Source organism: Electrophorus electricus, chromosome 4 (assembly GCF_013358815.1).
Source record: "Electrophorus electricus isolate fEleEle1 chromosome 4, fEleEle1.pri, whole genome shotgun sequence".
Classification (NCBI taxonomy): Eukaryota; Metazoa; Chordata; class Actinopteri; order Gymnotiformes; family Gymnotidae; genus Electrophorus; species Electrophorus electricus.
This window is the reverse complement of record NC_049538.1, coordinates 7,861,477-7,882,841: the sequence shown is the minus strand read 5'-3', so window position 1 is coordinate 7,882,841 and position 21,365 is coordinate 7,861,477. Positions and strand designations below refer to the sequence as shown.

Below are 21,365 nucleotides of genomic sequence, written 5' to 3'. Positions count from 1 at the left end.
ATTAAGGCGTCTCTCGGAGCTGAAAGAAGTGGCTGGAAAAAGGGCAGCAGGGCAGGCCGAGATCATTTCCAAATGGAGCTAAGTGACCGAATGACTTGGCTAAGTGAGTTTACTGCTCTGGAGATCTCCATGTGGTAATCTGATCATCTGATTGGCCTGGGCTTCAGAGCGTGCCGGTGTTGTCTCCTTGACCACCGATGCAGTCTGACCATTTCAGCATCTACTTTGGGTCGCCATGAGAGGATTGTTGATCTCTTTTTTTGTTTTGTTTTGTTTTGGATGATCCTATCATATTTTATAAAGGCCTGATGTTCTTTGGGTTTTCAAGAAAACAAAACTTTTTTTAAGAGAAAAAAGGCTCACGTTGATGATCACGATAAAAATGAACTGTGTTCATTTAGTAGTTCGGTAATTCTAATAAACGTTTGCTCGTCCTAAAGTGCCCTGTGTGGTGTTTTAGAGGATTTGTTTCCTGTGTAATCCTTGTCTCTTCGCTCTCATCTGCCCGCAGCCATCGAGACCCAGAGCAGCAGTTCGGAGGAGCTGGTGCCCAGCCCTCCATCACCGCTGCCCCCGCCGCGCGTCTACAAGCCCTGCTTCGTGTGCCAGGACAAGTCGTCGGGGTACCACTACGGTGTCAGTGCCTGCGAGGGCTGCAAGGTAAGCTGGGCACCACGCTCACTGGCACCCACTCCTGGCACTGCTGTAGATCTCCCAGGAACACATCTCTCTCTGCCACCTGAAGAAGCCACCTTCAAAGTGCCCGAACAGGGCAGGTTGCTTGAGCTCGGGGCCTGACTGAGATGCACAACCTGCTGCCATAATATGCTAATGTGTAAAAGGTCTGTGCTAGTCCCGCAGTATTGGACCTGAATCATAGGCTGTCGTCTTCAAACAGAACGCTGGGAAGCCCAGAGCCGAGACACAGACGTACAGTTTAAGGTGTCAGCAGATCTGGACAGAAGCAACTGTGGGATTGATTTAGCTGTGGGGATTTCTGAGCTGGCCAAGCTCCCCCAAGGCCATAGGTTCATGCCTGCCTTCCCCAGCTGTTGCTGGCTGCTCGCATCACCTGCCTTGCGTGGCTCCTCGCCGGCAGAGCTGAAGTGCACTTGGGTCTGACCTGAGTAGTTCAGGGACTTGAATAAAATAGAACAAACAACAAAAGCCATGTTACAAGTTTCCTAACAGCAGGAACTCATGAGTTTTGTGAGGAGGTGGAATTCAGCTCAAATAAAGCCATTTTCTGAAGACTTACTGTGGTGCCATGAACTACGATGGCACAGTTTGTATCAAGAGATAGCTAGTAAGCAGTGTGAGAAAAAAACAAGCATACCTAATGCACATTAGCTGAACCTTGGAGCAATTTCTTGATGCCCAGGATATTCAGGATATTGTCCTCCTCTGGGTATACTGGCAGTTTCTGTGTGTTTGAGTGTGAGTATGAATGTGTGTGTAAGAGCGACAGACAGAGAACAGTTCCCGTCCACAATGCACACACATCGCCGAGTCAGTGCTGGGAGCTCGGTCCCTCGCTGACTGACCTCAACTTCTCTCTGAGCCCAGTGAGCAGGCTAGGGCTATGAGATGGCAAAGCACGCACACACACACACACACACACACGCACACACACACACACACACACACACACACACACACATACACACACACACACACAGAGTCAGAGTGGGGCCACACACTACCTCACTGTCAGAGGCTCTCAGGGGAGAGATTCTGATTTAGAAACATTAAAAGCATGTTTGCTTCTAAGAATATGACTAATATAGTGAGACCCAGAGCCTCACATCAACAGTAAGTGAAACAGGGCAGAGAAAGACTGGAAGAGAGAACAAGAGAGGCAGAGAGGGAGGGTGTAAAAGTACCAGAATTCAGGCTGCACTGGTTTTGATTTCAGCAGCACTGCGATTTGAACGGGATTAGAATGGGGATTATACAGCCTTTCTGTGTCATATGCCAATGCCTCTGGGGTTGGTGGAGCTTTAAAGACCAGTGCAAGAGACAAACTTCTCTTGTCTGAGCCACTGGGAGAAAGAGAAGACAGCAAAAGAGACAGACAAAGAGAGAGGGAGAAGAGCCACTAATTGCATATTGGTTCAGTTCATGTAAATTTAGAGAGACCATATCCTGTCCTCACTCCGACAACCAAACAGCTTTGAAGAGCATCTCACTGAAATCCCTCCTAACTGGCCAAACAATACTGCCATTATGTTTCTCTGATCCTTCAGCCTCTGCCTGTATGCATTACAGAGGCTTAAGAGATCCCCCAGCAGACATGTTTATGCCTCTGTTTGTGTGTGTGTGTGTGTGTGTGTCTGTGTGTGTGTGTGTGTGTGTGTGTGTGTGTGTGTGTGTGTGTGTGTGTGTGTGTGCGCGTCTGTGCGTGTACAGGTGTGTGGGGTGGCCACATTTCTCCTGCTCTTCTCCGTCTGTCTGTTGATCAGATATTCCCTCAATTTGCATCGTTTGACATGACGGTGCTTTGTTTGATATAGGACCGGACGTCCGATTTGAATTGGTAAAATGGCTCAGAAACATATGGGCAGCCATAAGTGCATGCATATGCATTCGACATTGGCTGTCTCCAGCTAAGCCCGAGTCAAGCTCTAAAGAGCTGGGCGGCTAGCTTTGACTCCAAAATCCTTTTTGACATTGGGATATTTCTGGCTTGCGCCTTGTGTCTCCACATTCAGTGTATTGTTCTGTTAGTCACAAAAGAAAAAACTTGCTGCCAATATTTCCCTGTTGGTTCTGTCGTGTAAAGAATGATGCCTTTCCACCGGCATGCCTGATCCGTTGTCGTAACGCTGGAAGTGAGAACGTTGCCACATCCTCATTATCAGCATCTGTTCTGCCTTTAGAGACGGTTCCTGCCATCCTTCCCTTCTATAAGGCTGATGAGAGTTTGGCATTCATAAGCAAGCTCGCCTGTTCTGATCAACGCATTCGTCACAGCAACTCGCAGTGGAATATTTTAAAATGGGGAGAATAGATAACAGAGGACCAATCTGAGTGCAATTTCAGAGGATTTGTGTGTTATTGTGTTAGTTATACTTTTGGTCATGTAGCGTCCACCACGACTTGATTTGATTTGCTGACATTTTGCACACCAGGGATGTTACAGTTTTAAATAGCATTCTGGGGACGCGTGTAATGTCAGAAGGATCCCTTAACGCTAGTTTTGGATGATTTCCCATGGTAAAACAAAAGAGAAAAAACATACAAAGCACAATGAACACTGAATTATTTGTCACTTTGTGTGACTGGGATAAAACATTGTAAAAAAACAAAAAGTAAAAATCTCCCAAAAACCTTTTTCATGCTATTGTTGATCAGACGTTTAGTTGTCCCTTAATACACACCTAAAATGCTATTCTTGCTTTGTTTTTCACTGTTCCTAACAGGGCCCCTCCAACCCTGAAGTGAGGGCACATATATGTGATCTTTTGCTTCATAAAGTTGAATCCCAGTGTACTACAAAGCCTTCCAGTTAAAGAGTATAAGCAGAATGGCTCAAAAAAGCTCTCGCAACTCAAGAGTTTGTGATAATGATAATAGCAATAATAATAGAAATAGTAATCAAAATAATAAGAACCTACACATTTGAAATGCAGTACAGAGGGCTTCAAAGTGCTCATGTAAATCAAAGCCCACTCAGAACACTGTAGGAGGGCTTACATTTAAGGAGACAAATCACTCTACTTCATTTCTCATTTTGTCCGCCGTTCCCGCTGGCCAACGCCATCCCTGTGGAGCCGCTGGGGGCACGTCGATGCGTCCGTCTCACGCAGAGCCGCAAGGCTGCGTGGACACGTCGGCGCGTCCGTCTCGCGCAGCAGCGCCGCATGCGCTAGCTGTGATGAACCCGCCGCTCCTGCAACTCTTCCGCTCCAGTTTGCCGGGCCGTGCGTTTCTCGGCGGTAGTTTTTAATGCCTTTATTCACGCGCTGCTGTCTGGCATCAGTGCTACAGGGAAGAGTAACAGAAGCAGGAATAGTGGGGGGGGGGAGAAAAAGATAATGAAGAGAGAAGGACGAGGTAGACTGGAGAAGAATAGAGAGAGAGAAAGGAAAGCAGGACAGTGTGTTACGTCTGTCTGGGAACAGTGAGAGTGTGAATCAAAGGCCCGCTAGCACGTGCGCCGCTAATGTCTTCTGCCAACACTCAGCAACGTGCCGCTGCTTTTGGGCCGAGGAAGGCCGCGCGGGGCCGTTCCCGTGCCGCCCGTGAAAAGATCCCTCATGCGAGAAGGAGAAAATGGATTTGATTGTGTAACCACCACCTATGTTCCTCTCTAGCGTGCTCTCTGTCTTATAAACACCCTTCTTTTGAAATGTGCCGCTGTTGTTTAGTCCTTATCTATCACTCCGCATGGTTCCAGACTTGAAAGTGGGCCGTTTTACGTGGAGCAAGACGTTGTCAGCTGGCGTTATGTAATTATTATATTAAGGACACGGCACAGAAAGCAGCCAAGGGCAGGGCAGTGCAGATGAATAGTGTCAACTCAGTGTCAAGGAGTGTCAGCTCTGACAGAATAGGAGATCAAATGCATCATCTGTCAGACTTTAAGTTGGGGGGTGGGGGCTGTGAGGTGCACTGCATTTCAATCTGTTTTCAGTGAATGCATGTCATAATTTATGTCATGCACGTAATGTGGAATGATACTGCTCTGATGATAGTACGCTCGGCAAACTTGAGTGTGTGGTGTGTGTGTTTGCGTGCGTGTGTGTTTGCGTGCGTGTGTGTTTGCGTGCGTGCGTGCGTGCGTGTGTGTGCGTGCGTGTGTGTGCGTGCGTGTGCGTGTGCGTGCGTGCGTGTGTGTGTGCGTGCGTGCGTGTGCGTGCGTGTGTGTGTGCGTGCGTGTGTGTGCGTGCGCGTGCGTGCGTGCGTGTATGTGTGTGTGTGTGTGTGTGTGTGTGTGTGTGTGTGTATGGCAGCAGACCTTGCCTTGTGCACCAACCAGCAGGACCACTCCCACCCCTGCCGACACTTTTCCCACCAGTCCTTTTTAATTGCATCAAAACTTTAAAGGCAGCGGGAGACACCCACAGGGCAGTGGTACACAGTGGTGCTGGGCTGCAGTCTTGTTTCCTGGACAACAGGCCTAGATGTCCCCTGTGAACCAGCAGGGCTCCCTTGGCCTGGCTACAGTCCCCTCTGCAGTGAATGACGGCTGAAGGCTTTCGGTTGTGTCTGATCTCTTCACGCAGGGGTCAGGGCTGAGGTGCTCGTGCCCACTCCCCAAAAGGAGGATCCTGGAGCTTCGTAATGGTTGGAGCCGCTTCCCTATTTTTGTTCATCCTTCCTTATTCACAGCAACCCGTCTGTTTTGGGCCGGTGCAAGCACGGCCCAGAAAAGACCTTCTTCTTGTCTGCATTTCGGGCACCTCGTGGAAAGATAAGCGCCTTTCAGATGGCAGCAGACGGGGTGCAGAGAGAATGAGCGAGACAGAGAGGGGGGCGAGGGTGAGACCGCTGCGGAGGGCAACCCGGGGTCTCTCGTCCGTCTTGTCGGGCATTGAAAAGGGCTCTGTTCGGTCATGGCTGGCCATGCCTCTCTTTGCGGGCCCTCCTGTTATCTTCTGTGGTTTCACGTTTGCTGCGAACGACAAAGAGTGACTTTGTGTGTCCTCGCCTGCCTTTTCCTTGGGCCATTATTTAACCTGGCTTTTCAGCGGAGGCCAGCCCTAACCCCTCACCTCTTCCATGTTCAACAGGGAAACGCGCAAAGGCGGCCCGAAACATATTTCTCCCCACACTCCATTCCGCTCGGCTAGCCGGAACCTGATACAACACCCCCCACCCCTACCCTAGTCTGCCCTGTCACTTCAGAGAACTACAGGTGTAAGTAATATCTGGGCTGCTTCTCTCACTCCCTCCCTCTCTCTCTCTCTCTCTCTCTCTCTCTCTCCCTCTCCTCCCCTCTCTCTCCCGGGTCTCTGGTGTCCTCTCCACTTTCGGTGTCCAGCGATAAGATGTCTGCGTGACTGAGAGCGAAAAGTAATCCAGCCCCAGGCCCGTACCAAATGTTCATGCGACACAAAGCATCACCAGTGCAGGCGGGACAGAGACGGCGGGAAGGCGTGGGTTAGCGAGGCGGGGTGGGCGGAGGGTAAATAATTGATGGGCAGTGCTTTCGATTTTTAATCTGTAAATGAGATGCCTGGTGATGCTTTAGCCTCCTGTGTCACCCTATCCCACCGCCATTAAGGTAACAAGATGGAAGATAATGATCCTAGTTAAGATGCAGTTAACGGGGGGGGGGGTGTCGGGCTTTATACCCCTGGCCGATTGTTCTGCGTGTACTTGGATAAATTCTTGGACACGGACCCTTTCGCCAAGCTCGGACGTGTCTGATGAGACAGATCTGCACTCGTCGGGTCAGTACGAGGAGCTGGACCCTCATCAAAGCCCCACGCACACAGACGCGGGTGGAGAGGGGCATGCAGACAGGCGCTATCTCGCCCGTTAATCTGCTCCGTTTACATGCCACCTGGCGCAAGTCATCCGAGAAGGAAATTGGCCATGGCCGAGCGAGCAGCGAATTATCAAGGCGTCGGCACCTCAGGGTCAGTTTAATCACAGGTAACGCTCAGTCACATACAGCACGAGACCGAGAAAGAAAGAGGGAGAGAAAGGAGCGATCCTAAGGGACGGGACGAGCAAAAATGAAAAACTGAATGAAACTGAGCCTGAGTTCTGGGGCCAACAGGAGGATTAGATGAAGGCAGAACAGAGACCCCACACGCCCCATGGTTGTGCACACACCTCTGGGCTGAGGCCCCAGGCCCTTCGTCCCCCACAGTCACGGGCGATGCGCAGCCTTTAAGCTCTCTGCGGCCTTGGCTGCCGCGTCCGCGCGGAGCCTGCACGCCATCTTCATCCATCAGGGGTGGAGAGCGCGACGCGTTGGAGCACGCCCAGCTGACATCGCTGTGGATAAAGACGTCTATTACCCAAAGGGGGAGCGGAGGTGCGTGACCTCATCGCGGTCACCCGGCGTCACGCCGATTGTGAAGCACCATTGGCGGTGGCCTGGGGAATGAGCATGCGAGAGATTGGCTGGTGGGGGGTGCTTGGGCAGGGGGACGGCTCAGGCTGGGAGGGTGGAGGAGGGGCTCAGGACACTTCTGCCCTTCGTGCTAATGCGTTACCCATCATGCATTCTGCTCGGCCTCTAATGAAAGCGCAAGGCCCCATCAGTCACTGGTCGAAAGGCAAATGGAAATTCAACCACACACACACACACACACACACACACACACACACACAAACACACACCTCTTCCACCGCCCTTTCCCAGCCATCATTGGGAGGGAAGCACACCCATTCATGAGCGGGCGCGCACACCCGTATATGACTGATCGCCATTGCTGCCAACCCGCCGAGCAACAACATATTAATATTCACTAAAAAGCCTTTAAGGATTTTTTTTAACGTTCCTTTTCAAGGAAACGGCTGTCGTTTCTGCATTTGCAGCACCAGCGAGATGGATCGCACTGGATCACACCAAAGGCAATATTCCTCCTCAGGAAATCACCCAACCTTGTTTGTTTAGTTTATATCACTATTTATAATGCGAATATGTAATCCATTATCTTTTGTTTTATCCTATGTAGAACAGTTGCTCCACAGAGCAGCTGAGCAGTGAGGTTTCTCGCCAAGAAACACAATTTTCATTTTAACGGCAGCGATTCAGATCTCCCGTACCCGTTGTTACATGGGCACATGAAATGCGTCTCATAGATGCAGTAAATAAAATCATGAACACAGATGGGCCAGTTAAATTTGGAGCTTTCCCTAGAGAATAATTCTCCATTAGCTCCATCAGCTCCATCAGAGGGCCCATTTGTCTGCTAGCAGATATTCCCATAAAGGGGGGGGGGGTTGGGCTGCATGCTTAATTGCTTGAATATCCTTGACTCATTTAGAAGATGGTACACTTCACAGTCAGTGTCTGACCAAAAAAGGGCTTTTTTGGAATTCATCTGTTAAACATTATGAAAAGTAATTTGAATAGTTGAATTTGAAAAAGAGATTTGAATATTCTTTATTTCATGTACATGTGTTCTTGTTTCAAAGGATGAATCTCTTTCTCTCCTTTTCTCTCCCTTGTTCTCCCTCTTTCTCTCCTCCTTTCTCAGGGGTTCTTCCGCAGGAGTATCCAGAAGAACATGGTTTATACGTGTCACCGAGACAAGAACTGCATCATCAACAAGGTTACGAGGAACCGTTGCCAGTACTGCAGACTACAGAAGTGCTTTGCCGTTGGAATGTCCAAGGAGTGTGAGTTCTCGACCTGTGTTAAACATACACACACACACACGCACACACAAACGCACGCATGCACACGCAAGCACACACACACACTACTATGCAGGTTTTTGCCCTTGACAGGTTCTATCTATTACTGCTCTTTCTCTGTGTCCCAAAAGGCTCCCAGAATGTATCACCAGGTAAGCAAAGTGAAAGTGAGCTTCTCCATCATGAAAAGAACAAATGGGTCTTCGAGCCCTCACTCGCACAGCTAATCCAGGCACAACTGTGGTAGTAGAGCTGAACTACCCCACGCCTGTGATGATTACTAGGGCACGCTTTCAGATCCCTTCACGGTAAACCTAAGAAAGCCAGATTAAAGGTCAGGTGTGAGTGTTCTAGTACACCTTTGAGTGAGCGAGTCATAATGCCAGTATGTCATGATGAGATGGTATGTTATAAAATCTCCCCGCATCAGGCTAGCAGAGTCCTCTCTCCGATAAATACCATGGAAATGTCATACAGGCTCTTTTTTCCCCCAGCGATGCCCCCCCCCCTCCGCCCGCCCACATCCCTCCGCCCACAGCAGGTTATAACCTTCATTATCATTGCCGTTTGCGTTCACTGTAGTTTCTGAAGATCGGTATCATTGCCACCGATAACTTGTGCCATTGTGTGCTGAAAACTGCAGCTTGAGGAGATGGGAATACAGCCGCGGTTTAGAAATGAGTGTCATTTTTGCGTTTGTCTTTTCCTACCCCATTGCTGTCTGACTCACAGGCCCATTACGTCTTGATGGTTTCTTCTAGATACACCAGTAAGCCTGCTTCACTGCTCTCCCTATTAATTTAATAAATACGTTTCTTGAGTTGCTTCGTCAGGCCGTTTCAGACAGAATGGGAAAAGCCACACTCGGTGTCGTCGTGGCGCACCAGGGCACCGGCGATTTGCCTCTTACCCCTGGTATACCTGGAACTGCACTTCTGCTGCTGAACGCGTCACGGCCCCCCTCGGCTCGGCCTTGGGAGGGTGGGGAGCGGGAGGGGGGATTACGGCAGAGCTGAGCACCGTCCATTTCGCGCGCTGCTTCGATCGCCCCGGCCACTGGGCCCACTGTGTGCGGGCGCGGCATGGGCCGGAGTCTTTCGCGTGTCCTTTTTCTGGGACGAAAGGACAGGCGAGACATCTTAATGCCATCGCGCGGTAGGCAGGTTTAGGGTAGGCACAAAGACAGAGTTCATACTAAACGTAACGGTAGTGGTAGGTGACGGTAGGTGGGGCTTCTTCCTGAAGTAGGGGGGTCACGGGGCCATGCTGGTAACTAGCCTTAAAGCTAAAAAAAAACCAACACACAAAAGAAGACATTTTCCTCTGCGTGTGTGCATGTGTGTTTGTGTGTGCGTGCACATGCATGCATGTCTACATGCATAGGAGAGAGATTCTGCTGTCCAATTACAAAAAGTGGACAGTCTTTGAGAAGCTCCAGGTCTTTGTGCTACGATAGTATGGCTCTTTATATGACACTTACCTCAGAGATTCACTCTTCCATGAGAACAGCAGCAAGACAGTCCCTGTTCACTCAGTTTCACCCTAATATGTCATCTAACAGTGTCTCTGCACTGCTACCCTGCCCCACGTGGTGTAATAGAAAGCTAAAGTTAGTACTGTTATTAGGCTAAACAGCCTTAAGGAAGATGTCAGCAGCTGGCTGCCACCTGGTAAGCCCCTCCCACTCGTCCACCTCCAGCCACTGCTGGGGAAAATCATTAGTAAACAAAGGCACATACAGTTTGCTCTCCCTTCTCTCTCTCTCTCTCTCTCTCTCTCTCTCTCTCTTTCTTCAGCTGACTAGCTGATGATCTGCCACAGAATTAGCCACTGTGTTGAGAGTCCGGCAGGGGGAGGGGGGACATCGCTAAGATTATCTCAAGCCCTTCAGTTCTTTCAGCTGAGCGTGAGAGAGAGAGATCCCCTGGGGAAAGCTGGCTTAAACCCCAGTCCCTCTGCCTCCTCCTGAGTTTTTACCAGACTGAACCGGGAGCTGCTCTGGCCATCACCCCGAGAGTGACGGGCGTGCGCGCGCTCCGGCCCAGCCCGGCACGGCCCATTGCCAGCGCGGACCCGCGTGACGAGAGTGGGGGAGAAATATCGCGCTTATTTACCCGTGCATCTGTCGCGCCGGTGCGACGCCACGGGGCCGCATGCCGCACAGATGGCCGGCACACGGACGCCCGGGACAGGAGTGTGATCCACGCACACCGCTACCGATGCCACGCCGCTCGGTCACGTTCACAACTAACACATAGAATGGCCGACAGGATTAACCGGAGGAGAGAAGACTGACGGGAGAGAAAGACAGAGAGGTGAGAAAAGGATTCTCAGGTACGGAGGAAGGTGGACAAGGATGATGTGGGAGAGGGAGACAGAGGTGCTGTGGCACTTCAAGACGAGCTCCCTGTTATCAGTGAGAGACTGAGAAACCAGCAGTAGAGCACCTATACGAGGTGTATGAGTTACAGTTACACACCCTTACACCAATCACCCTTTCTCTCTCTCTCTCTCTCTCTCTCTCTCCATCCCTCTCCTGCATGCCTCTGTTATTGTCTCAAGAGGGGCTTTGAAGTGGAAATCGGACCCCCCCCCCCCCCCCCCCCCGCCCTCTCTCACGTCCACTGACAGCAGTTCACTGCGATCTTTATCTGCACGCCTTAAGTGTTGCTCAGTGGAATTGGTGATTAAGCTGACTACAGCTGGTAGTTGGAGGAGGATGGCAAGGCACATTAGGGGTATGTTTAAGTCCCGGGGACCGAGCGGTTCCCACAGATACAGGAGGCGGGACCCTCACCTGGATTTACCTGGGGTGGGTTATTTCTTTGCTACTGTCATCTTCATTACTCTTAAGGGGTCTGAACTTGGATCTCTGCAGCTCTGCTGTGGGGGCGAGGTTCCCGGTAAAATGTGCTACACAATTTATATCGAGCTCTTCTGAATTGAATAGTGTATATGTATCGTGCATACAGCACCTACAGGCCACATACACACACACACACAAACACTATCATGTGCACATAACTGTAGTGTGGAGTTAAATGGCTGTTTGCTCTCCTGTTCCTGTTCATATCATGTAGGGGATTAGGAGGGCCTGTCTGTGACAGCTGCATTTAACACACCGACAGCCACGACAACCCCCTGCTCCTCCCAACCCCCCCCCCCCCCCCACCCCCATTTCCCCCGACACCCGCCACTGTAAATGTGTCAGCTTTAAGCGGCTGTTGAGTCCCTCCGTTAGATTCCTATCACACTGTAATCTTTGAAGCATGCCAGCCAGAAGCCTGGGCACAGATGGAGTCCAGGCCCTGCATTCACTCAGCTAGGCTCACGCAGTGTACGGCAAAGGCTACGACGCCCATTCATTAGTCCACACGGCATGCTAATGTGCTAATGCGCTAATGTGCTGATGCGTTAACATGCAAATGCGTTAATGTGCTAATGCGCTAACGTGCTAACACATTGCGCAATGTGGCAAAGGGTCACATGGGAACCACACGGGCCATAGTTGGCTTTTATGTTTGTTATTCGTCTTCTTGCTTTGCTGTCAGCCCACCTTTTGTTTTTTGTTTTTTGTTTTGTATTATTTGTATGTTTTGTATTCACCCTCCTCTGGACTTGCATGGTGTGTGCTTTAGCCCCCAGGCGGTTTGCTGGCCTTGTTGCAAAGCATCACAGCACCTCTGCTATCACAGGCTTGTGTTTGTGTGCGCGCGGCCGCCATCACAAAGGCAGCATGCACTAGCGTAAATGGAGCAAGCCTACCTCTGACTCACACTGCCGCCCACCACCCGATCACGAAGCCTCCCCCATACTAGAGACAGCACGCGCCTATTCCTTTATAGTTTGCTTGCTTGTTCATGTGCTTGGCGCACGGGGACACATGAAGGGGATTCTCAGGTTTCGTATACACAGAGAGAGCTTGGTTAGGCCTCCATTGTTCTTTTTTTCAGGTCCGTTGAAGAAGTTGAACTGTGAATGTGGGCTTTTTTCCTCTGAAGAAAAGAGAGAAAACAGTTGCACACAAGGAAGCGGCTCTACTGTCATGTGCTGCGTCTGGAAACCCCTCAGTCCAGTTCACTTATACAGATGCAGGTGCTGCGCAGCTAGCAGGCACAAAGCTGACACACACTAATGCACACATTTGAAAATTGTCCCACGTTCTTGATCTTAAAAATAACCACAGCAGCCTAAGAAGTAATAATGAAAATACATTTTACTACAGAGCTTTTAACACTGGGTTAGCAAGTCAAGAGGTTTGCACAAAAACAGAAGCTTTAGTAGAAGTAGGGCTTCAGCATTAGATTAAGCTCGGTTAAACGTTCTTTTACAAAAAAAAGGAGTAAAGCTATACGAGCTTCTTGAACCGATTTTAAGGTAGTAAGGTAGTGGATGAATGAGGATCCTGGCTGTGGTCGTACTGGGCCTCATTCACTGTCAGCTTTATTCATTGTTTTATGATTCCACAGACACTCAACTTCATAGACTCAATCTGGGCCAAATATGCAACCTTCATTAGGCACTCCCATCAGCTAAATGATTCCACATGTCAGTAATGACTTAAGCTACAACAACAATAGTTTTGGCTCAGACAGGGCATGATGAGCATGGCTTCAGATTATATATAGACAAAATCGCAATAGAGGTTAATCACACTTTGTGAACATATAGGTCATTCTACCATATGACAGCATGACCCTGTGCCCTTGTGACACGTCTCCAAATCCAAGATATCACAAGAGCGCTCAACAAAGGCACCGAGGACAACGGAAACTCCCAGCATGAGAGCGAGCCACACACATTCAGTAGCGAGGGAGCCACCCCCCTCTGTTGTCATTCGGCTTGGGCGGGGCTTGTTTGGATGGAACCAATTGGATATGGGGAACTCATGTCACCGGGCCAAGGGGTGACGTGGGAGGTCGGACAAGGTGGAGCAGCAGGTGGTGCATTCATTATGCATGTCAGGTGAAGCCGAGCGGGCTCTGGGTATCCCTGTTCTGGGCATGCTGAAGTCTGCACAAGCACACAGAGCAGGTGACCTTTCTGCAGACAATATTGCAAATTACAGCAGAGAGTAACAATAATTCTACAGTGCCTTAAAATGTGCACTTTCTACCTAAATGATGTGAAATACACAGATTATTAGATTTGATTGAAATTACAATTAAACTGTAGTATGGGATCTTCTGTATGCTATATGCTTTGGTCATGCAGAGAAAGGTTTGCTAGCAGTGAGACAGATGGGAAATATAGGACTTAATTTAGGTCACTGTGAATATATGCATCTCAATGTAAATATTCTTTTAAAGGTAAATACACAAAGATGAAAGAAGATGACGAGAGATGGGATATTTGTTACACAAATGTTTTTACTGAGGGCTCAGCCATTGCTTTCACAGTTGTGGGTATGAACTGTGGAAGCTATAGCAGGCTAGTTATGATCATAATGACCTCAGCATTTTGGTTTCCGAGCCTTGTTGGTGATTGGCATCAGGAGCTCCGTGTGGCTTGGACGCTCATCGTCGAGTGATAACTTGGATGTGATCCGCGCGCGCACACACACACACACACACACACACACACACACACACACACACACACACACACACACACACACACACACACGCACACCCCAAAACATGAGCTCCTCCAGGGCTTAATCAAACTGCACAGTCCCCAGCACCAGGTGTTCTCGCCTTAATGACGGCCGTCCAGCTCAGCTGCCTTCATCAGACCCTCCTGTATTAATCATGGCCGTTGACGGCAGATCTCTAGCCCTGGCTCAGAGTAGGTGGGGGAGGGGTGGATAAGTGATGGAGGGAGGGGCTGGGGATTGATAAGGGGGGAGGGAGAGGGAGGCGAGGGCCGGAGCCGCTCCGTGCACACGCTTGATCCGTCTGGGGCCGCGTGTTTCTTCGCCACACTGCCTGCCGCCAAAGGATTCAGCTACTGCCGCTCACGAGCCCCCTCGATGCAGATAAACTGCTCCGGTCTGAAAAGCCGCCTCCCTGCTTCCCCCTTTGTTTTGCACTTTGATGTGTGGAGCCACTTTTTCAGTGGCCATCGGGGAAGGGAATGAGAAACATCAGTGCTTATGGGTGTTCGTTTGAAATCTAAGGCCAAACATGAGGGTCGTCCTGTGAAATCTGAGGCCATCTCTTAGAAGCTCTAAACATAATGGCAGTGAGCTTCAGCACTTACCTTGGCTGTGATATCTCAGAAAAAATGACTTAAAGAAAGCAAAAAGAGACGCTTCTCGTGCATTCTGATCAAAGGTATCAAGGTAATTTGCCATGAAGTTAGCTTTGAGTGCATTCACCCCCACATAACCAGTTTTTGTTCAAGTCTCCTTTTACATATGTGGTATTAGATGTGAAGTGAAACAGTTACTAAGGGCTTTGTATAGGGTGTAAAGGCTGATTTGTTCCAAGGTTCATGTAATTCAAACTCCTGTACATTTCAGCATTTCTGTTGAAATGGTGCAAAATGCTTGTTTGCCAAGGTACTGATGAAGGCTATCTTTTGCCCTCGCAGCGGTACGCAATGATCGCAACAAGAAGAAAAAGGAGAATCCGAAGCCAGAGCTGGCAGAGAGCTACGAGCTCACGGCGGAGCTGGAGACCATCATCGAGAAAATCCGACGAGCCCACCAGGAGACGTTCCCCTCCCTCTGCCAGCTGGGCAAGTACACCACGGTGAGCATGGCACCTATGCTTTTCCCTGTAGGGCCCTGCACTAAACATGGAACATGCTTCTCATCACAGTGTTATCAACAGCAAAGTCATGGGTTCAGTTCCTGGGGAGCTGACATACTGTTAAATATGTAAGATGCTTTGGATAAGGGTGGTTGGTTAGTAGTCTGGACTCTTCAGGAGCTTTGATGGTTATGTTATGTTATATAAACTAAATGTTGCTCATCCACTAATTTTTGGAAAAGAGAGCTCAAGCAAAATCAGGCTCAGAGAAGGTTGTGTCACACGGTAAAAGTTTCTGCACTGCTTTTGCAGATACAGTTCTTCAAGAGGAACAGTAGGAGGCAGAAACCATGGCGAGCTAATCGAATGCATGAGCAGTCGCGAGTGTGTCATGGCCCCTGCTTCTTCGACGGAGCCAAAACAGAGGGCCCGAACCACAGAGTTAGCGGAGAAGTGTCTGTCTGATTTAAACCTCATACTGGACTTCATACAGGACCAAGAACAGAGGCGATCGATCTCATGTGCTCCACTCTAAATCCCTCTTTAATACAGCCAGAGAGCTCAATTATGAACGCTGTCTACAGCAAATCTCTGCAAACTATTCAATAACTTCCATTCTTTCCCTTTGGCTTTCTTTTCCCATCCACAGACTCCAGTAGGCTTTTCACCGTATTTGGAGGCAAAGTGCTTTGGATATTCAGTGGAAATCAATGGAGGTGAAATAAGATTAGAGAGTTCCTCACAAAGGGCGCCTGAACATCAGTTTTGTTATTAATATAAGGCAAAACAAAGGGGGCCTGTTTGATGTTATCTAACGAATGCAATCTGAGAGGCTTGGGAGATGTTGATCAGGTTTCTGCTGTGGACAGCGACAGCTAGAGGAACGGCTGTGTGCTCAGGGCTTGGGAAGCGTCTGGTTGCCCCTCGGCAACTCAAAAGCTGCTCCTGAAGAGCACATTCACCCCTGCCTCAGCACTGCGAGGAGCAGCATAAACGATGACGAGCAGAAAACAGGTTGCATGGGCTTTTGTGGGTGGGGGACAGGGGAGGTGTCAACCATGTGTGTCCTATAGCTGAAGAGTTTGAGTTAGCCCTAGAGCTCCTCTCTGCTGGTCCCCTCTCCTCCCTGTGAGTAAGCATCTCCATATAGCATCCCCTAAACAGTGAAAGCGCACGGCACGGTGAAGCCTGCCTGGGTTCCTTCTTGGAGTGCGAGTCTTGGGCCATGGCTGCAGGGACACATCAGCAGGTCCAAAGCTCCAAATCAGGAAGAGGCAGCACTGACCCGAGGGGCGAAATGCATCACGGAATTGATCGGGGGAGCTCTTGGCGAAGCTGACCCTGCCGTGACCTCTCCGAAGGCTCGGAATCGCGCCTTCGAAAGTTGCCTTCGGCGACCTTCTGCGCGCACACTGGATGTGAGAATGTAGGGTCGCAGTCCATGAAAACATCCTAAATCTCAGGGCGCATTCAAAAAGAGATGTGCCAGACTGAGACAAGCAAGGCTGTTGCGTAGATCTCTTTTCCTGATAGCCTGGGCTCGGGGAACCCTCCTGACAAGTAAACAGCAGTGGAAAGAGGGGCAGATTGACTGACGGCCTGATAGCAGGTCGAGATTAGGTCTTATTTTGAATGACTGGGATGTGGAACAGCGTTGCGGATGTGACCGACAGCGAGCTAGTATTTGTCTGCAGGTAGATTAAATATAGCCTGAGCTCAGTGTGCAGCAGCTGAGATTGACGTTCATGCACCATTATCAGGGCTCAGATCGGCAGGTTCTGCAGTAGGTTTGTGTTGGTTTGTGGGTAAATATGTGATGCACGCACAAACACACACACACACAAACACACACACATACACAAACACATGTCAAACGCTCTACTTTTTGGAAGGATGAGTCAGTCTCATGATGCCCAACCTCTGGAGCTTCTGAAACATGAACGTTCGAGTCTTGCCGTGTAAGAAAACATTTGAGTTACATCTTACTACAGCTGTCGTATTGCTCGCCGCTTTATAATAGGGAGAGAGATGAAAGTCAGAATAAAGAAATAGGATTTTACAAATGCTAAATTTGTATCTGAATGTCATTGTATTTTCAACAGACATAACTACACGCAAGAAAGCTTCAAAGGGAATAGGAGTCACTGTTTGAAATGTACGTTGTGCAAGGGCAATACAGAATAAATGACTAAAGTTGTTTTAATGCGGTTCTAACAGCAATGAGCTGCTCTGACAAGAATGTTATCAGTTTATCTGCTATCTGCTTAAGATCTCATGAACAGTGAGTTGTAACACCACAGGCAAAATAACTGAAATATTTCAGTGTTTATAAAACCATTGTCTACAAAACATTGTGTGTAGTCTTAGACTTAAATTGGGAGAAAATTCGTAAAAGAAATAATTGTTTTTAAAAAGGCACTTTTCTTCTAGCACGTATTTAAAACTTCTCTCCCAGAACAGGTCCTTGCCTAAAACAGGGTCCATGCTAAAAGCCTGTGGAAAGAGGGCAATAGAGTAGGTTGTGTTTGTGCAGGACATTCACACACACACACGCGCGCGCACACACACACACACACACACACACACAGACATAGACACGCGCTCACACACACACACACACACACAGAGAGCCCTAATCTGGCTCAGAGCTAATCATCCTTCCCCACTGCCTGGGAGAAAGTCCTCATTATCACCAGCGATTGGTTCCTGACGTGCCTTAGGAATCTCTTTATTGGGAACAGAGGAGGAGCCCCACATTCCCCCAACCCCCCGATCCCCCCCCCCCCCCCCCTCCAGATTAGGTTAAAGCTCCAATTATGCAGCGAAATATTCAAACCGGGCTCCTCTGTGATTCAGGAGTTCACGTGCGGGTGAGGGAGAGCGACTTAGCTCGACCATGAATAACGTTTTATTGACAGCCACAGTGACGAGCAATGACCCTGGCGGCATCAGAGGCAAAATAAAACCACGCCGGGCCCAGCGCTGCCTCTCCCCCTGTAGGAGGCTGCCCCGAGATCGCTCGCTTGCGGGATATTAGCTGCATAACGGCTGCGCCGTCTCGCCGCCATTCCAAGCCCCCCGGCCAGCCGCCCTGGAATGCCCGTCACCGTCCGTAACCGTGGCGCTCCTTCTGACACCGGCCGCCTATTTTCTGACGTTGCGAGTTGTCTAATTTGTTTGGATAAATGCCCCAGAATGGAATTAGAATTCCCCGGCCACTTCCTTGTTTCCTTCTATCGAATTATGCTACCGCAGTAATTGACTGAGATTGCGATGGGGGGATCAAATGAGCCCACTGCTGCATCCCCCCTGCCCCCCCTTCTCGTCCCCTCTGCTCACCCACCCACCCCCACCCCCTCAGGGCCCTGGCAGGGAGGACGAAGACGAGTGGCTTTAATATCTGTACCTTGGCTGTCTCCACGCCTTCTCGCCCGCCCGGGCGAGCTCCTGGTGGCACAGGCGTGTGGCCTCCCTCTTCACCAGAGATCAGATTTAGTCACCTCCCCCTTAACCAGAGACGGGATTTATCCACCTCCTCATTTAGCCATAAACGATGGGCCATGCCCCGCCCCCTCGCCCCAAATGCCGCGGGAGCGGAGAGGGCATCATTTCCTCTCGCGTGTTAATGACTGGAGCTCCTCCTTCAAGATGAGCCATAATAAACCAGCTGTTGATTTGCAGGCTCTAGGATTCTCACTCGTGATGAAATGGCATTCTTCAAAAAGCTGCATTTTCCAAAATCCAAATCCAGTGAGTTTGTACATTTAGAGTTGCAATGAGGGCTTCATTCTGTATGTAGCTCCTATAAACGCTGTCCATCTAGCAGCGGCTTAATGAACAGATGTACATCTGCTCAGAAAAGCGCATCTGTTTGTTTAGCCGACTTACAAAACACCCAGGAAGTCAATGTCACAGTGATAAAGAGAAATAATTAGCAAAGGCAACTGCTTGGCAAGGGCAGTATGATCTATATGATCTGTAGTGCGCGTATTCACGCTCGTCCCAGCAGACACTCTGTGCAGGACAGAGATTAGGATTTTGTAATGCCTGGTTGTGGACGGTGAGGCTTTTCTTAAGGCACTTTGGAAGAAAGTGGCCTTTTAGATGGAACCACGTCCTCATGCATAAAATTGTTTCTAATTGGATTGAACAGTTTGAATAAGGCAGATACACAGAGCTCCTTTTAGTAGTTTGCCGCTTGTTTCGGGAACTGAGAGCTCTGAGGGCCCTAATTCTCCATGGTCCTGCACTTTGCCTCAGGACCACAGAGGGAACAGTCAGGGTCCAGGTAGTGGGAGCCATAAAGAGAATTCTGTCTCTCTTGCCTTATCTCTCTCTCTCTCTCTCTCTCTATCTCATTACCCTCCCTTTCTCTCTCTCATTTGCCCTCTCTCTCTCTCACTCTCATTTCCCTCTCTCTCTCTCTCTCTCTCTCTCTCTCTCTCTCTCTCTCTCTAATTTTCTCTCTCTCTATCTCGTTACTCTCTCTCTCTCTCTCTCTCTCTCTCTCTCTCTCTCTCTATCTCATTACCCTCCCTTTCTCTCTCTCATTTGCCCTCTCTCTCTCTCACTCTCATTTCCCTCTCTCTCTCTCTCTCTCTCTCTCTCTCATTTTCTCTCTCTCTATCTCGTTACTCTCTCTCTCTCTCTCTCTCTCTCTCTCTCTCTCTCTCTCTCTCTCTCATTTTCTCTCTCTCTCTCTCTCTCTCTCTCTCTCTCTCTCTCTCTCATTTTCTCTCTCTCTATCTCGTTACTCTCTCTCTCTCTCTCTCTCTCTCTCTCTCTCTCTCTCTCTCGGTCGCGTTCTGTGTGCATGTATGTCCTCACAGCGTGGACCCAGGCTGTCTGGTGGTGGTGAGCTTACTGGGACAACACAGATGGGCTGTTTAATGTAAACTGTTGGAAAACAAACAAATTAGCGTCAGCTGTTCAGATCACGGTCTCGCCGAGCGGAGCGGAGTGTGCATGGCCGAGCACTCCGGAAACCCGCCGCCTCTCTCCTGCCCCCGGATAACATAGCTCAGTCTGGCACTTGGTCTGGCCCACTCCGGCTGGCTCCTGCTTCGCGCCCGTTTTGGCCGCGTCTGGTTTTTCCCCCCCATGTGATCTCTTTCTCGTTCTGTACAGTTCACACTGTTATTTTAGGTGTCACTAGAACACCAGCAAAATCTCAATGGAGCAAAATGAAATATTAACTTCTAAATATTTCCGGATGAAATATTAGTTTTAAAAATGCTGTTTTCCAGATAAACCACTGACAGTTCTCTCCCACACACGGACACCTCCCTCCATCACCCCCCCCCCCTCGCTCTGTGTATGTGTGTGTGTGTGTGTGTGTTAATGGCGCATGTGTGTGGTAGTGTCTCCTTCCTTTTCCTCTTACTGGCTGTCACAACTCTATCAGTGATTCCCATATGTGGGAGTGGGAGCACAGGATTCAGTCACAGACCAGCTCAGTGTCTGGTGGAGTAAGCACACGCATACACACACGCACACCCACACACACACACACACCCACACACACACACACACACACACACACACACACGCACACGCACACACACACGCACACACACACGCACACACACCCACACGCACACACACACACACACACACACACGCACACACACACGCACACACACGCACACACACCCACACACCCACACGCACACACACACACACACGCACACACAAATAAAGAATGCCTGCTTTATTAGAGCCAGTCAGTTGACAGCTTTGCCAAGACGTCTTTTCCTACAATAGTGTTGTGGAGTTTATATATATGTACACAGTTTGTGTGTATGCGTTTGAATGTGATGTGTGAGGAGTGTGTAGGCAATAGAGATCATTATCTCTCTGTGTCAGATGAAAACCCTGACCTATACCTATCTGACTGTAAATGTCTGTGTGTGTGTGTGTGTGTGTGTGTGTGTCGTCTCTCCCTCTGCAGAACTCCAGTGCTGATCACCGTGTGCGTCTGGATCTGGGTCTATGGGATAAGTTCAGTGAACTGGCCACCAAGTGCATTATCAAAATCGTGGAGTTTGCCAAACGAGTGCCTGGCTTCACTGGACTTACCATCGCTGACCAGATCACTCTACTCAAAGCTGCCTGCCTGGACATACTGGTGGGTGTGGGTGTGTGATGGTGGGTGTGGGTGTGTGCATGGGAGGAGAGGTAAATTCATCACCATTTATTCCAGTTTTTATGACTTTCTCCAGCTATGTGTTTCCACTTGTTCACATTCATAACGGTAAGGTACCTGTATCTGTCTGTAATGTGAATGCATCTGTCCTCCAAAGTGGGATGCATGGGCACATCGATACACTTCTGCATTGGTCATCTGCA

At 49.4% G+C, this 21,365-nt stretch overlaps 1 protein-coding gene across 1 annotated transcript in view; it reads left to right on the top strand.

Annotated features, from left to right (window-relative positions):
• LOC113586480 (retinoic acid receptor beta) overlaps nt 1-21,365 on the top strand; it is a 36,701-nt gene that overhangs the window by 7,337 nt on the left and 7,999 nt on the right. Inside the window, exons 2-5 of the mRNA XM_027024625.2 lie at nt 512-660; nt 8,163-8,304; nt 14,857-15,017; nt 20,968-21,144. Of these exons, the coding sequence (XP_026880426.1) occupies nt 512-660; nt 8,163-8,304; nt 14,857-15,017; nt 20,968-21,144 (629 nt within the window). The remainder of the gene's footprint in view (nt 1-511; nt 661-8,162; nt 8,305-14,856; nt 15,018-20,967; nt 21,145-21,365) is intronic.